The 15436-nt window shown below is 33.3% G+C and overlaps 2 protein-coding genes across 3 annotated transcripts in view; one reads left to right on the forward strand and one right to left on the reverse strand.

The window, feature by feature from the left end:
- The window catches only part of lipf (lipase, gastric), a 35576-nt gene extending 27283 nt beyond the window's left edge, over window positions 1-8293 (reverse strand). Inside the window, exons 1-3 of the mRNA XM_056469392.1 lie at window positions 8185-8293; window positions 7401-7512; window positions 1251-1368 (exon numbers count right to left, since the gene is read on the reverse strand). Coding sequence (XP_056325367.1) covers window positions 1251-1368; window positions 7401-7512; window positions 8185-8291 — 337 coding nt within the window. The 5' untranslated portion in view covers window positions 8292-8293. The remainder of the gene's footprint in view (window positions 1-1250; window positions 1369-7400; window positions 7513-8184) is intronic.
- A 453-nt stretch (window positions 8294-8746) lies between these two features.
- The window catches only part of rnls (renalase, FAD-dependent amine oxidase), a 140417-nt gene continuing 133727 nt past the window's right edge, over window positions 8747-15436 (forward strand). Inside the window, exons 1-3 of one of the 2 annotated variants that reach the window (XM_056469620.1) lie at window positions 8747-8950; window positions 13965-14070; window positions 14171-14325. In XM_056469620.1, the coding sequence (XP_056325595.1) occupies window positions 8761-8950; window positions 13965-14070; window positions 14171-14325 (451 nt within the window). In that variant the 5' untranslated portion in view covers window positions 8747-8760. The remainder of the gene's footprint in view (window positions 8951-13964; window positions 14071-14170; window positions 14326-15436) is intronic. The other variant, XM_056469621.1, reaches the window with a different exon arrangement.

The raw sequence follows: 15436 nt of genomic DNA on the forward strand, positions 1-15436 counted from the left end.
AGCTTTGTTTACTGCAGCAAGATGACATGACGTTTTAAAACTGTTCCTGAGCGCTGCATTTGGCATTTTAGGTGCAAATATGCATATGCATAATCGATAAATGTTTTCGTTGAACTCTTTTCCTGCAGTTAACGAGAGAAAAAGCATGAGATTTTTGGTAATCCGTGTTTTAGGTGTATTATGGTAGGGAAAGCCCTAATGAATTTTCTGAGAGAGGTACCTGATATCAGATGCTCTGGGAGTGAAATCTGAGAGAAACTAAGATCGTGGATAAAAATAAAAGTTATACAAACTTCCTTTGGCTTAATCCCTACCGTTTTAGATCTGTTTTATGATTTGTGTCATTGTGTCAGATTGCACATCTCACATAGTAGGCTACCTAATATGGTAAATAATATATAATTATATATAATAATTTATAATAATAATAATATATAATAATTTTTTTAAAAAAATTTTAGGGACAAAAGTATTAGCCCCTTTAAGCTATATATTTTTTTGATAGTCAACAAAACAAACCATCTTTTATTAACCTAGTTAAGCCTTTAAATTTCACTTTAAGCTGAATACTAGTGTCTTGAAAAATATCTAGTCAAATTTTATATGCTGTCATCATGGCAAAGATAAAATAAATCAGTTATTAGAAATGAGTTATTAAAACTAATATGTTTAGAAATATAATAGTTTTAATAACACATTTCCAGGTGTATGACACACACACATAAGAATCAATTTTTCATCAGATCCTGCTTTTAAAACATTACATCTAAAAAAGCAAAACAAAATAACCTTACATAATCAATTTAAGTAACAGTATCTTCTGTCAAACCCACAGCATCACGAGAAGTAGATTTCATCAGAAGAAAGCCCAACAAAGACATCAAGCGTGGGCTGCGTTATATGAGCATGTTACAGGAGCTTGTTCTCTACAGAGGACTGACTCATCGAAAAAAACACTTCTTTCCCTTTTTTTGAAATTGCTACGTGACTATTAAAACCAAGGCATGTGAAGATTTTAAGGTTCAGATGCGGACATCTCACCCAGTGCATTCATTGTGTAATTCATAACGGCTGCATAGTGAATCAGTGAATGGTGAGAATTCAGAGGTCATCTCACAGAGATTCCTCTTTCACATGGCCTCGTAAGGACAGAAAGAACATCTTTAATAATTCACACTAACGCAAGCAGAAGAAAAGCTTGAATGGGCTCGTTCAAATCTTTAGCCTCTCAAACTAAACCTCTACCATACCTTGTTCATCTTTGTTTTTGACTCCATTTGGGATTCGGTTGATGCTCAGGATGTATCCATCTTCAGTGACCACCTCAAATTCTTCAGCAGGGTAACCCCAGTGTCTGATAATTTCACTCTGGAAGAGACAAACAACAATAACATGAGCAAAGTCCACGTGAATCATGATAGCATGGAGAAATCTTTAAAAACACACGTCTGTGTGAGATAATTGAAGCTCTGTAAAACACTCAAGTGAGTTATTCTCTCTTTAAACAATACAACACTTCAAACTAGCACTAGCATTGTTCTGTTCTTATGAAATAATGTCATCCATTTGAAAAAAAGAAGAGGTATTTTTAAGAATAGCTACTGTACATTCCTTTCACGGTCTACCAGAAATGTCGTCAGTGTGGCAGCATTTTTAAACGTAATGAAAATAGAAAACACCAGTTCAGCTAAAATTCTTAGTTTAGTCATTTGTCTTTTCAAGAGCACAATTATTTCAGCTGTATGGAGTCACACTGCTCCTCCTCCTCCTCCAGATATGAGATAAATTATAATCAGAGACTTCAAAGAAGCCGTGTGAGCTTGATGGTTCCAGGCCTGCCATGCAATCTCTCCATGCATAATTAAAGGCTATGCAATTTCCCACTCCCCCTGGGTCTTCTGTCTGCTCATTCTACTTTAGGCCACTTAAGGATAAACCCACTGCTGGCTCAACACACATTACGGGGAGGGTGAGCACTGGGGGGATGTGCCTTTCTCTCCCTTTCTGTCTGAGATGGGGTATTTGTCCTATTTTATTTAATATGTGTGTGCTGGAAAAATGAAAGCAAGAGGAAATAGGTCTGGTGATGTGTAGAATGTTAGCAGCCATTTCCAATTCAGAGCCTTTCACATTTGAAAATCCTTCTTGTGGTCAAAATAAATACTTTTTTTCATGTGCTATCAATACTGACCCATTATTTACTTGTGATGATTATCAAATTTAAGTGTTTTGATTTCATCAAGAATTCACAATCACAGAGGATGCCAGGTCCATTTTGCCTGTTTTTTAGAAAATTTTATTTTAACACCATAGTTTAATTAGACCAGGGGTTCACAAACTTTTCAGGCTACGACTCCCAAAAAACATATCAATATAGCTGTTCTGTGTCAGTTAAATCAGTTGACTATTGAAATTCAAAATTTTTAACCCAACTGGTTGAGTTATTAAATAAATAACCCATTCATTTATTCATTCATTTTCTTTTTGGCCATTGATTAATCTGGGGTCACCACAGCGGAATGAACAGCCATAAATAACCCAATAAAGGTTAAAAATAACTCAAAGTACCAAATATTTAACCCAACTGGTTGAGTTATTAATAAATAACCCATTCATTCATTCATTCATTTTCTTTTTGGCTTAGTCCCTTCATTAATCTGGGGTCGCCACAGCGAAATGAACTGCCAAAAATAACCTAATAAAGGTTAAAAATAACTCAACAAAGCACCAAATATTTAACCCAACTGGTTGAGTTATTAATAAATAACCCAATAAAAGTAAAAAAAAAACAACCCAACAAAGCACCAAATATTTTAAACTTAACCATAGGGTTAAATAAATAACTCAACGTTTTTTAGAGTGGAATCTCACCTAATGTGACTGAGGTGCGTTTCCCAAACAACGATGAAACTCGCGACTGAACTATCATAGTATGATGCATTATTTGGGAAAAGAACGATGTAGTGACGAGTGTTTGCCAAAACCCGTAGGTTCTCTGTCGCAGATCCATCGTTTGAACCGCGTTAATTGTAACGTAAAACGCCCAAAATGATGCTCTAAACAGGGTGGAGTGGCAACTTCTTTAGAGAAGAACCCCATAATTTCTTTGTGCAAATTATATTGTTTTACACGCACACGCATTTAAAAAAAAAATCCAATATTAGTATTGGTAAAAACATGCAATCACTTTCTATATTAACTAAAATATATGTAAACAGCACATATGGCCTATGTTTCCTTTACAAATATTATTAAGAACATTACATATTCTATTCTAAAACATGAAATCACTTACAAATCCTAACACGTATTGTAATATCATATATATCTTATATAAATCATATAAATAAATAATGAGGCTATTTATTAAGAAATGACATTTAATATTTAATATTTATTATTTATTAGCAAACGAAAAAAAATCCTACTTTAATAATATTAATTAAAAAAATGGCATACTGTACATGTTTTTAAAGTGGACTGTGAAGGGAGGGCAAATGTCAATATGAAGATCGCTAAAACTGAATTGTAAAAAATACTTTGAAAGCAAATTACATCTAAGAGTGATGACTTTAATGTTTTTTAAACCATTCCAAGTTTGAATGTTCTAAACAAATCGAAATGCACCCCTGGTTGGCACAATGTTTAAAGCACAATATATTCTTGGTTTTATTTTGGACACTGCCACGAGAAGATCATTCTCCATGTTCAGTCTTGGCTGTATTTATTTTTTTAATGTACACGAGTGCTGTAAAGAATAACCTGGTGCCATAAAATCAATTGGCTGCAATTGACGCTATTACTGTTTCATAAATCTAAACACCCCATGGGTCACAATCCTAAGGAGAAAACAAACAAAAAGTTGATGGCCGTGAAGATCAGTCGAGTCATCAGGCAGATCGCTCGGCTCGTCTGTGTTTGTGCTCGGTAAACAGCGGAGGGTGAACTGATGACCTTCTCGGCCAATCACAAGCATTTCTGTTGAGCACGTGGACACAATGGCAAATCAGCGCTGTTTTAAGAAAGCCATCAACAGTGCCTTAAATGTTAGCGGGAAATTGACGGTTTTTCTTTTAATTCAGTATCGTGACAAGTCTAATATGGTGAAAGAATCAGTATATTAACTCAAGTTTGATAAAAGGCATCTAAAATGTGTGTTTGGGAAAGAAAACATTAGCTAACTAGTGCCATTTTCCTTAACTTAGCTGAAAATGAGCTCTGATATCTCTTTTTATTTTCACCATTCATTCAGAACGGACCTTCAGGTCACTCGGAAGGCGGTGAAATTATAAATTTGTGTTACTTTATCTTTGGTGATAAGATATACAGCCAGGTACACAACGTTCCAATGTAACTCCCAACAATAGTTCCCGGTTTCTTCCCACCGCAGCCTCGATTTCACTTTTAAAAATGGCGGCCGCATAAAATCATTCTATTGCATTCCCTACGTAGTGCATTTTAAAAACATGTGTGCCATTTTGAACACAGCAGTGGCTCATGATGAAAGCTATAGGTGACCTATTAATTAAAAGTGAAATTTACATTACGCCTCCAAAGCTTGTGAAAACAAAAATATATAGCATAGGTTAATGGTTTACATTATTTGTTTTTATATGTGAGATTTGAATACTGTTAGCTAAGTGGTTTTATGTTTTAAAATAGAATATGGAATATTCTTAATAATATTTGTAAACACAGGCCTCTAAAGAAGTTGTTACTCCACCTCGCTTAGAGCGTTATAATGGACTTTCTATGTTATAACTAACGTGGTTCAAACGATGGATCTGCGACAGAGAAAGTTTTGGGAAACACTCCTCACTACATTGTTCTTTTCCTAAACAATGCATCGTACTATGATAGTTCAGCCATGAGTTATGTCGTTGTTTGGGAAACGCACCCCTGTATATGCCTCAGTATGCCAGTTAAGGTTACTTTTATATCATACTATAACATATAATGTTATAATAACATTATTATAACATATTTAAACTATACATAAACTAATTGAATTACTGTGTAAAAATTAACTATTTATTGCAGTGTACTTATAATGTTTACAGTGTATTGCAAACACTTTTTTTTCTGCTACTGAGGTTGAATTAAGTTATGGTTATGGACACATTTAGTGGTATGGATAGGCAATTTTAAATGTGAGTAAAATGTAAATGCTTTACAAAGCAAAGGCAACACAAAAGCTAAAGCTGAAGTGGCATGCATTTTCAAAAATAGTGGCATGCATTTTCAATCCATAAACCATTTAACACGGCATAGCATCTTTACACCGAATTCTGAGCAGAAACAGACATCTTTACACAGCCGATTTAAGGCGACCCTAAACCGCTTTAGGGTCGCCTTAAATCGGCTGTGTAAAGATGTCTGTTTCTGCTCAGAATTCGGTGTAAAGATGCTATGCCGTGTTAAATGGCCTTAAATCGGCTGTGTAAAGATGACTTAATTGTGTCAAATAACTATTCAAATGTTACTACATGTATGCAAGATAAGTTCATATTTAAAAATATGTTCTGTTTTCTAAAAAAAAAACATATCTGTGGGACGGTGGCAGCTAGAGGGTCTGAAAATTGTTTTTGAATGCATGTTATTGATCTTATAGTGAAAGAGTCATGCATACATTTCATTTATTGTGACCTCCTAATTTAAAAATTGTACAAATATCATAAGTCTATGTAATGGTAAAACAAATCTCACATATGCTGGAGTCATCATACAGTCATTTCATCTACTTAAATTTCATCCATTTCTTATAAATGGCTATAAGCTCACATTCAGATCTTCCTCTATAAGCAATAGAATCAAGTACTTGCCCTAAGTTATTCACAATACTTATTATTACAAATTTGTTTCTAATTCAGTTACATTGTGACTTTAAATGAATAGTTCACCAAAAAAATTAATCCTAATGTTTTGTAAGGCTTTTGAATGATTTCAGAAGACATTGAATGTAGTTGACTTATATTGCTTTTCTCCTTTATGTATTTTGAAAAATGTTGGCACTGCAATATGAATATATTTTTAACAGAATTTTCAACTTATTTTAAGTACTTTTGAGCACAGCCTAAGTGAGGCATTTGTACTGTTTGATTATCTCCTTGATGAGGCAAATATGTGAAACACAGCATACAAAACCAAGTTATTACATTAAAACTAACAGTTTACTCTCTTATCTGCATTTCGGCAAATAAATTCCTGACCTGTGCAAATTTTCAAACAATGATTATGAGATAGGATTATTTAAACCAAGCAGTCTTGGTTCATATCCAACCACATCAGTATGAAAGTGTGTTAATGTTACTTAGAGTACAATACCCCTTTTTCTGTGAGAAATACATAAAGCTGTCTAAACTTGATTATGAAAAAAAAAATGATTAACTGATGAATAATGTTTCTCTTCCCTTTTTGATCCAAAGGCTACAGTAATAACATTATAATGTGCTCTGAATGTAGCTCCCAAGAGCCACAGCAAAAAGACAAAGTGCAAATTGCGATTTGTTATAGAGATGGTCGACTAATGAATCCACTTCTCTCTAGAACACATGTCAAAACAGGGAACTGGAAATAACATTGTGAATATAGTGAAAAGTTCAGCACAGGCGTAACATGAAATGACATATGAGGTCAGCTGTAATAAAGTCAGCAAGTAGATAGCGATGAACAGTTTTTTATTTTTATTTTTAGTTATACATATGCTGTTTGCCAGCAATTATATTATGTAGTGTATTTTTTTCAGGTAATTATTATATAATTGTAAGCCTAATATCACTAAATTAACAACTTGACATAAAATTTTGAGAAACACCAAATCTACTTTCCATCAGTTGATGGATTTTTGTTCCTTGACAGTGTCACCTCTGGCTTGTTTGGTTGAGGTCGGTGGAGCCGATCTTCTTTGAACTATCCTTCAAAAGGTACATTAGTATTAAACAACTAAATCAGTTCTAGTAACTATAAGAACTAAGTAACTATTTATTTTAAACACCTTTTAATAGTTTAATAAGTTTAATAAGTACTCCTTCAACTGAAATGATTAAATCCTGGAAAAATTTAATTATTTTCAGGGACAGTACCCCGAAATGGTACCGAATAGTAGGAATGACCCGAATTGTGTTTCATTTAATTTTAAATAAGTAGTTTTAACAAGCAGCAAACATAATTTTTGCTAAGCTGTTAGGGATTCGAAATACATTACATACTATCAGAACATACGTTTTTGCTATATAAATAGGATATTTTTATAACTCGTGCTTAAATGTTATCCAAACATTGTTGTTTGCCTTTTTGAGATACACATTTTGCCACAAAATGGCAAAACCTGAATTTATTGCATACTCAATAGAGTTAGCACTCAATTTGCCTAAATGTGTCTTATTGCAGGCTATACTTACAATGTTCATGTTAACTTCAGGGTCCAATCCTGTCCCATCCGGAGCTGACTGTCCATACTGAACCAGTCCATATGTAAGTATTGCCAGAGACAACACCAGCCATGACATCTTTCTGTTGAATGCAGAGAAACACATACAGAGTTTCTCAATACACACTATACAATATTGTTAAAAAGCTATATGGTTATCTTTAGCAGCAATCAGTTCATGTGTTGCCCAATATGCACCTTTTGACTGTAAAGTAAGCATACCATAAAAACACAAGGTGCAGCAAAATCCTTGTTTGCTCAGACAAAATAACCGGTCAAAGTTATTATTGCTGAACGGAGTCCTTTATGATATCAGGTTGGAAAATGTTCACATTTTTTATTTTCTAAAATGTAAACAATCCTGTCATAAAACATTCATGAAAGTTGTATTTGGATCCACTTTAATTATGCATAATATCGATTAAGCAAGGTCTAATTTTACAACTCGGCGTTCTCTCAAAGAGAAAGTAATTCAGGTAGCACATCTGAATGGTTTAAAATTTCAGGTACTTTTAGAATAACATGTGTTACGAAAGCATGAGAATTCGCGGTTTAATCACAGTTATTACATGGTAAGTTCGCGCACTTCACTGTAAGTCGTTCATGGCAAATGTATTGATTACTGACCACTATACTATACTACACTTCATTCTGTGCAGCACATAAATAATTCGTTTTAAACTGATCGAAACTAAGTATCTGATACCTCGTTCGTTAATAAGATCCTCAACATTGCAATACGAAAAAAAACTTACCCAACAACTTTGGTTAAGCTCTCAGCGAACTGAAATGCGTAGAGCGTCAGTCCTGACCACACTGATGGCGATGAAAATGCTTTAACATCAGCTGACAGTGACATCATGACTTGATCACTGTTTTAAAACGCCTTTAATCAATCAGCCTCGATTCTTGAAGAAGATTCAAGCATTTGGCTGCTTTTTTCCCTCGATTTTAAGGAAGCAAGAGAAGTTAAGCAATCCATAATATTTGACAAAATGACGTCGTCACTAGTTTACTGCAAATGTTGCATTTTAATAAAATAATCATGAAATAAACTGTGCTTTTACTTTATTAATTACTGAAGTGTCCCCTACGATTGAACATAATTTGAATTTATTATAATTATTGCTCATTAACAAATGAAGATGATTATGCTATTTTTAATGTAGCTATAAAACAGACATAACGCTTTATTAATTTATTATCTGAAGTTTGGATATGCTGTATATGTATCGCTCAAATATTAAATAACCTAGGGTTGTGCTTTGGTTGGCCAACAAAAACACTTCAGGCTTTCGTAATACTTAAAGGGACAGTACACTAAATCGTGTATGATCTTCAGACAAGCACGAACGCTTTGCTTTTCTACCTCAAACGTCTGTTTATTTACAGTTTCTAAAAAAATGTCTCGAGTTCTTATAGTTGGGGCTGGACTCACAGGCAGTGTATGTGCCAGTCTGCTGCAGAGGGAACTGCCAAACAAAGTTAATATAGTCGTGTGGGACAAAGCTCGCGGTGCAGGTTAGCATCTTATCTGTTTTGACACACATGATTCTTATTTTATATGCTGAAATGAAATACTTGTCGAGTGGTGCACGTCTCGTGAGTTTTAATCTTTGGATCAGTTGTATATGGAGCCAACTTTCATTCATTAAGGTTAAACACGCTGCTCTAAACTGGTGACCTTATAAACTTGAGTAGAAAATGTGAGGTAAATTCATTTTATTATACGCTATATTTTCATTATATCCACTTTTTGCATGAAAGCACAGAATGAGCAGGTCCTCGCTGTATTTCAACCAATGTACAATGATGAAATACCTGAGTGTAAAGTTTGAACTTTGCCCTTTGACAGGTCACGCCCACTTCAAATATCACAGTGGTTTGAACGGGGTTGGTGAAATGAGAAAATAAAAAACTTTGGAAATGTAGGTTACAGATGACAAGTTATCCTATTTAAAATATAATTGTATATCTAGTTGAGGTACTTTGTTAAAGTAATGTAGCTAATTATATTTCATTAAGTATGATTACATTTTCATCTAAATGTCTAATAGTTTCAATGTTAAACGTTTTCAAACATGGATTTTCAAACTTTTTTCAAACTTAAATGACATTAAAACGTTAGTACTAAAAAATGAAAATTCTTTTAAAATGTATTGAGCTCCATTTAATTTCAAAACCATGCTCTTTGAAATGCAAAAGGTATTTAAGGGTAAAAAAATAAAAGAAAGCAAAATTAACAATCATTATGTTAATATAATAAAATATAGCAGTCTATTATAAATTATCCTTACATATTAGATGTGTAACGGTACATGTGTTAATGCATTTTCAGTACTACACTCACCGGCCACTTTAATATGTACAACTGCTCATTAACACAAGTTTCTAATCAGCCAACCACATGGCAGCAACTCAATGCATTTATGCATGTTGATATGGTCAAGACGGTCTACTGCAGTTCAAACCGAGCATCATAATGGGGAAGAAAGGTGATTTAAGTGACTTTGAATGAGGCACGGTTGTTGGTGACAGACAGGCTGGTCTGAGTATTTCAGAAACTGCTGTTTCAGGCACAACCATCTCTGAGGTTTACAGAGAATGGTCAGAAAAAGAGAAAATGTCCACAGAGTGGCAGTTCTGTGGGCGCAAATGCCTTGTTGATGCCAGAGGTCAGAGGAGAATGGGCAGACTGGTTCGAGCTGATGGAAAGGCAACAGTAACTCATATAACCACTCGTTACAACCAAGATATGCAGAAGAGCATCTCTGAACACACAACATGTCAAACTTTGAGGCAGATGAACTACAACAGTAGAAGACCACACGGGGTGTCACTGCTGTCAACTAAGAAAAGAAAACTGAGGCTACAATTTGCACAGGCTAACCAAAATTAGTCAATGGAAGATTGGAAAAACGTTGCCTGGTCTGATGAGTCTTGATTTCTGCTGTGACATCTGGATGGTAGGGCAGAATTTGGCATCAACAACATGAAAGCATGGATCTATACTGCCTTGTATCTATGGTTCAGGCTGCTGGTGGTTATTTAATGGTGTGGGGGATATTTTCTTGGCACACTTTGGGGACATTAGTACCAACTGAGCATCATGCCAACGCCGCAGCCTACCTGAGTATTGTTGCTGACCATGTCCATCTCTTTTTGAACACAGAGTACCCATCTTCTGATGGCTAATTCCAGCAGGATAATGCACCATGTCATAAAGCGTGAATCATCTCAGACTGGTTTCTTGAAAATGACAATGAGTTCACTGTACTCAAATGGCCACCACCGTTTCTAGATCTCAATCCAATAGAGCACCTTTGGGATGTGGTGGAACTGAAGATTCGCATCTTGAATGATCGCTTACAAATCTGCAGCAACTGCAAGATGCTATCATGTCAGTATAGACCAAAATATTTCCAGTACCTTATTGAATCTATGCCATGAAGGATTAAGGCAGTTCCGAAGACAAAACAGGGTCCAACCTGGTACTAGTAAGGTGTACCTAATAAAGTGGCCAGTGAGTGTAGTCTTTAGTACTAGTTTGGTGTTGTGCATTTGCAGAAAACAAGTACAGTGCTGTTTTAACCACAGGTGGACCATTTTAGTTTTATATATCTTTTAAAAGCAAATCTATATTAATTCTTAAATCTCTCAATTGATTCTGAGGAGAATCAATTGGTCTCAATTGGTTCTTCAGTTGTTGATGCATGAATCATCTTTACTAGATATTATACAGTAAACCTCCCTTTCAATAATCATAAGAAGTTTTTATTTTGTGACTTTCAATACCAACAAGGTCTTTTAAATCTTTCAAATTCTATCAGTTTTATTAGGAAGTATAAGCAAAAATAAACAAGAATGTATGAACATCTTGGGTCTCGTGTAAAATCAAAATTCTTTTGCCCTTGTACATCTGTTATTGAAGTAACTTCCTTCTTGCAATCACAGTTTACTGATATTTTACCAGTTTACTTGTCACTAAAATTAGAACAAAGCAACAGTTAACGACAAATTAATTACAATTACTGATGGACAAAATTAAGCTTTAACCTACATTAAGCTGCTTGATTTGTGTATGTTTTTTGTGGAAGAAAAGACAAACTTTAAAGGTGCAAAAATGCAAGAAGCCATTTTTGTTGAAGTAATCCATATTGAAGTCTTGAAGCCTTCTAAAGAAATTTGGTCATTTTTTATGAGTTAGGTCAGGGGTTTAATTTATGTCTTTGTTTACCTATAAATATTGATCAACGCACATCAATGTAGTATTTGAGAGTGTTTTTGGCAGAAAAATATTTCCATTGTTTTTGTTTTATTATTATTTGTGTAACATGTTTTGAATTTACTAGTTTATGCAAGTTTGTGAATTAATAATGTATTTACTTGCAAAAATGCAGGGTTACACACAATTCCTTCTTGTTGTCCCAAGACAAATTAATTAAGGTAACTTTACAAATTTAAGTGGTTTGAACCTAAAATCATTCAAGAATTCAAGAATTTTGTTCTTTTAACTCATTTTCAATAAGTAGTTTGAACAAGCAAGAGTTTTTTATGAGTGTATGTCATAATTAATTGTTGAATGTTTAGATGTTTTAATTGTCTATATTAATCAGAAAGCACTGTAGTGAAAGTTTTCTAAGCATTTTTTATATTATTTACATAGTAGCACAGGCCAGGTTTTTAAAGTGCCTACATTGATACATGTAACAAAGATACATCACAAGAACATGAAAAAGATCTTATTGCACTCTCAGAAAGGTACACGTGGTACAAATAATGTTCCTTAAGGAACAGATATGTACCTTTGTAAAAGTTGTACCTTATATGGTACAGAAAAGACCTTTTATGATACTGTTCTGTAACTTTTATGGTACAACTGAAATGAAGGTACACAATTTTTCCCATAAAAAAGGTATATAAGTGTTGGAGAACTTCTTTATTACAATACCTATGAAAGTAAATATTACTGTAAAGGCAAAGTGATTTTATGAATAATCTCCGTATTAAAACAAAAATCATCATTTAAAAGTATATGTTTAAAGAAACTCATAAATATTAATTATTAAGTTATATATTGCAAAACAACTGGTAAAACAAAACTATAGGTGTTGTAAAAGTAAACATTTAAGGCATTTTTAATAAAATTTGGTAAGGATTTTCTGATAAATACATTTTCATATTGATAGCCGCACCTTTTGGTGTTTGCTTTACACTACGCATGTGAGCTGGCAAAAGTCCTGCATATGCAAAGAGTTCATGGAGACATTTTACTTTTGTAACTAATCAAACATTGTGCATATCTTGTTATAATACTTTAGCAATTCTATTTCTAAATAGAAGTAAATCAAATTTCTAAACTAAATCAAATTTCTAAACTAAATCAAATGAACCTTTAAGTGATTACAAATGTATTGTGTAAAAAATATGAAAAAAAGTATTATATTGTACATGGGAGAATGTGTTTCTGTTACATTTTTGTGAAAAGTGTTGTGAAATGTTTAGAAAAAAATTGATCTTTTGATTTCAGAGTATTTTTTATTCTTTATTATAAATGTAAAAAATTAATTTACACAAAAGGAAACTTTTAAAAAAAAATGTTTAAAAATGAAAAAATATTTACTAAAACAATAGACATTTTGGATAAAGCAAAATGCATTTAAATAGTTCTTGAAGGAACACATTTGACACTGTTAAGGTACAAAAGGTCTTGTCACTAGTGGTACCTTTATGGATCAGATTTGTACCTTTGATGAAGGTACAATATTGTGTCTGCAGGTTTTAAAAACTAAAGGTACATTTTAGTTCCCCATGGTACAAATCATGCCCTTAACGGTACAAACTGCAATGGTACAAATTTGTTTCTTCTGTTCCATAAAAATGTACTGTCCCAGTGACAAGGGTTTGTACCTTCTTTGGTACAACATTGTACCATCTTTTTCTGAGAGTGTGACATAAATCTGCCTGACTTCAGAAATTCAGCTTACTGCGAAGGCTTGACAAAGTCAAAGTATATGTTCTTGTTATAGTGGTTTAAAAAAATCCCAACGCAGAAAATGTTCCAGAACTTAAAGTGGTAGTTCTTTTAAAAATTTTAATTTACCCACTATTTACTTACCCTCAAGTGGTTTATTTCTTCTGTTGAACACAAAAGGAGCTATTTTGAAGAAATGAATTCAAAACCACAGTAGGAAAAACAAACACTAGTCAGTGGTTTTAGGTTTTCAGGTTTCTTTAAAATATCTTCTTAAGTGTTCAACAGAAGAAAGAAACAGGTTTGGAAGTGAAGGGAGAGTAAATTATGACAACATACAGAACACACATATTGAATTGATCAGTTTTGTTGCTACTGCCTTCCAAATGCACCTGACTTATGATGAAATCAACGAAAGTCTTATTTTCATTATTAACTTTATGTTTTCATTCGGATGTTTTAATGGACTCTACTAATAAAAAAATCACCATTCTATTTCAGACCAGTTCTACCTGATGATATTATGAGTAGGATTAAGATATTTTTGTCATAATATTATAGGGGGTAGAATGTCCACAAGCAGAAGTCCAAACAATCCTTCATGCTCGGTTGATCTTGGAGCTCAATACATCAGTGCCACACAGTACTATGCTCAAATTCACAGCAGGTGGGATACTTCTTGCTTTTATTTACTTATTTATTTATTAGATTATGTGAAAATAGTTGATTTTTCTTGTAGAAACTAACACATTTTCTTGTATTTCCAGCTTTTATGAAGAACTCCTAGCGCAAGACATTTTAAAACCCCTCAGCGCTCCTGTTGAGGGCATGATGTTAAAGGAAGAAGGAATGGTGAACTATGTGACACCTCACGGGATCTCCTCCATCGTCAAACACTACCTCAAAGAGTCAGGTATACACTGTAGGTCATTTGACTTCTAGGCACATTTCCTAAATCTTTCATTTACCAACTACTGTAGGACACTGTAGCAAGATTTGTTGTTACAAACATAGTTCAGCAATGTGGTGTTTCCCAAATATAATTTGAACTTACTAAAGAATCCGTCGCTTCAGTGTACTAAATCTCATAATTATAGTGACCTTTATTATAGTATCATCACAAAAATATTATTTTTGTTTAAATGAGTTGAAAATGTTTAAAAATAAATTCCACCCACACGGTAACACTTTGTACTAACTACACACAGTGAATCATCTATTAAGCATTAGCAAATAGTGAATTCATTATTTGTTAAGCATTGACTCTACATTAATAGACGTTAGTAAGCAGTTTATAACTTCCGATACAAATGCTCTATTCTTGACTTATAAGCACGTTTAAAATGTGTTTAATCTTTGTACTTTTAATACTTTATTACTGATTAATTTATCGCATACTAAATTATTGCATTATTTACAAATCATTTGTATTTAATATTAGTTGTTTTTTTAAGATCATTCAAAATGAGTTAATTAATAAACTATTCAAATCAACATTTATATATTGTTATTCAGGCATACAGCAATAGTTAACTGTTTCTGTTAATAAATGCTTTATTACCTCAACTTCATCCAGTTTTGTGACCTAATCCAGGGAGAACTATTTATGCTTGATAAATCCCATATAAATGACAATTAAAGGCTCAGTATCATATGAAAAACACATCTTCGCAATCTAAAAAGTAAAATTACTTTGCCATGATGAAAGTAAATAATATTTGACTAGATATTTTTCAAGACACTTCTTTAAAGCTTAAAGTGATATTTAAAGACTTAACTACAGTAGGTTAATTAGGTTAACTAGGGGGGTTAGGGTAATTTGGCAAGTTATTGTATAACAATGGTTTGTTCTGTAGACTATCAAAAATATATAGCTTAAAGGGGCAAATAATTTTGTCCATAAAATGCTTTTTAAAAACTGCTTTTATTCTAGCCAAAACAAAGCACATAAGACTTTTTCTACAAGAAAAAATATTATCAGACACACTGTGAAAATTTCCTTGCTCTGTTAAACAGCATTTGGGAAATATTTA

The sequence above is a fragment of the Danio aesculapii genome, chromosome 12 (genome assembly GCF_903798145.1).
Source record: "Danio aesculapii chromosome 12, fDanAes4.1, whole genome shotgun sequence".
NCBI lineage: Eukaryota > Metazoa > Chordata > Actinopteri > Cypriniformes > Danionidae > Danio > Danio aesculapii.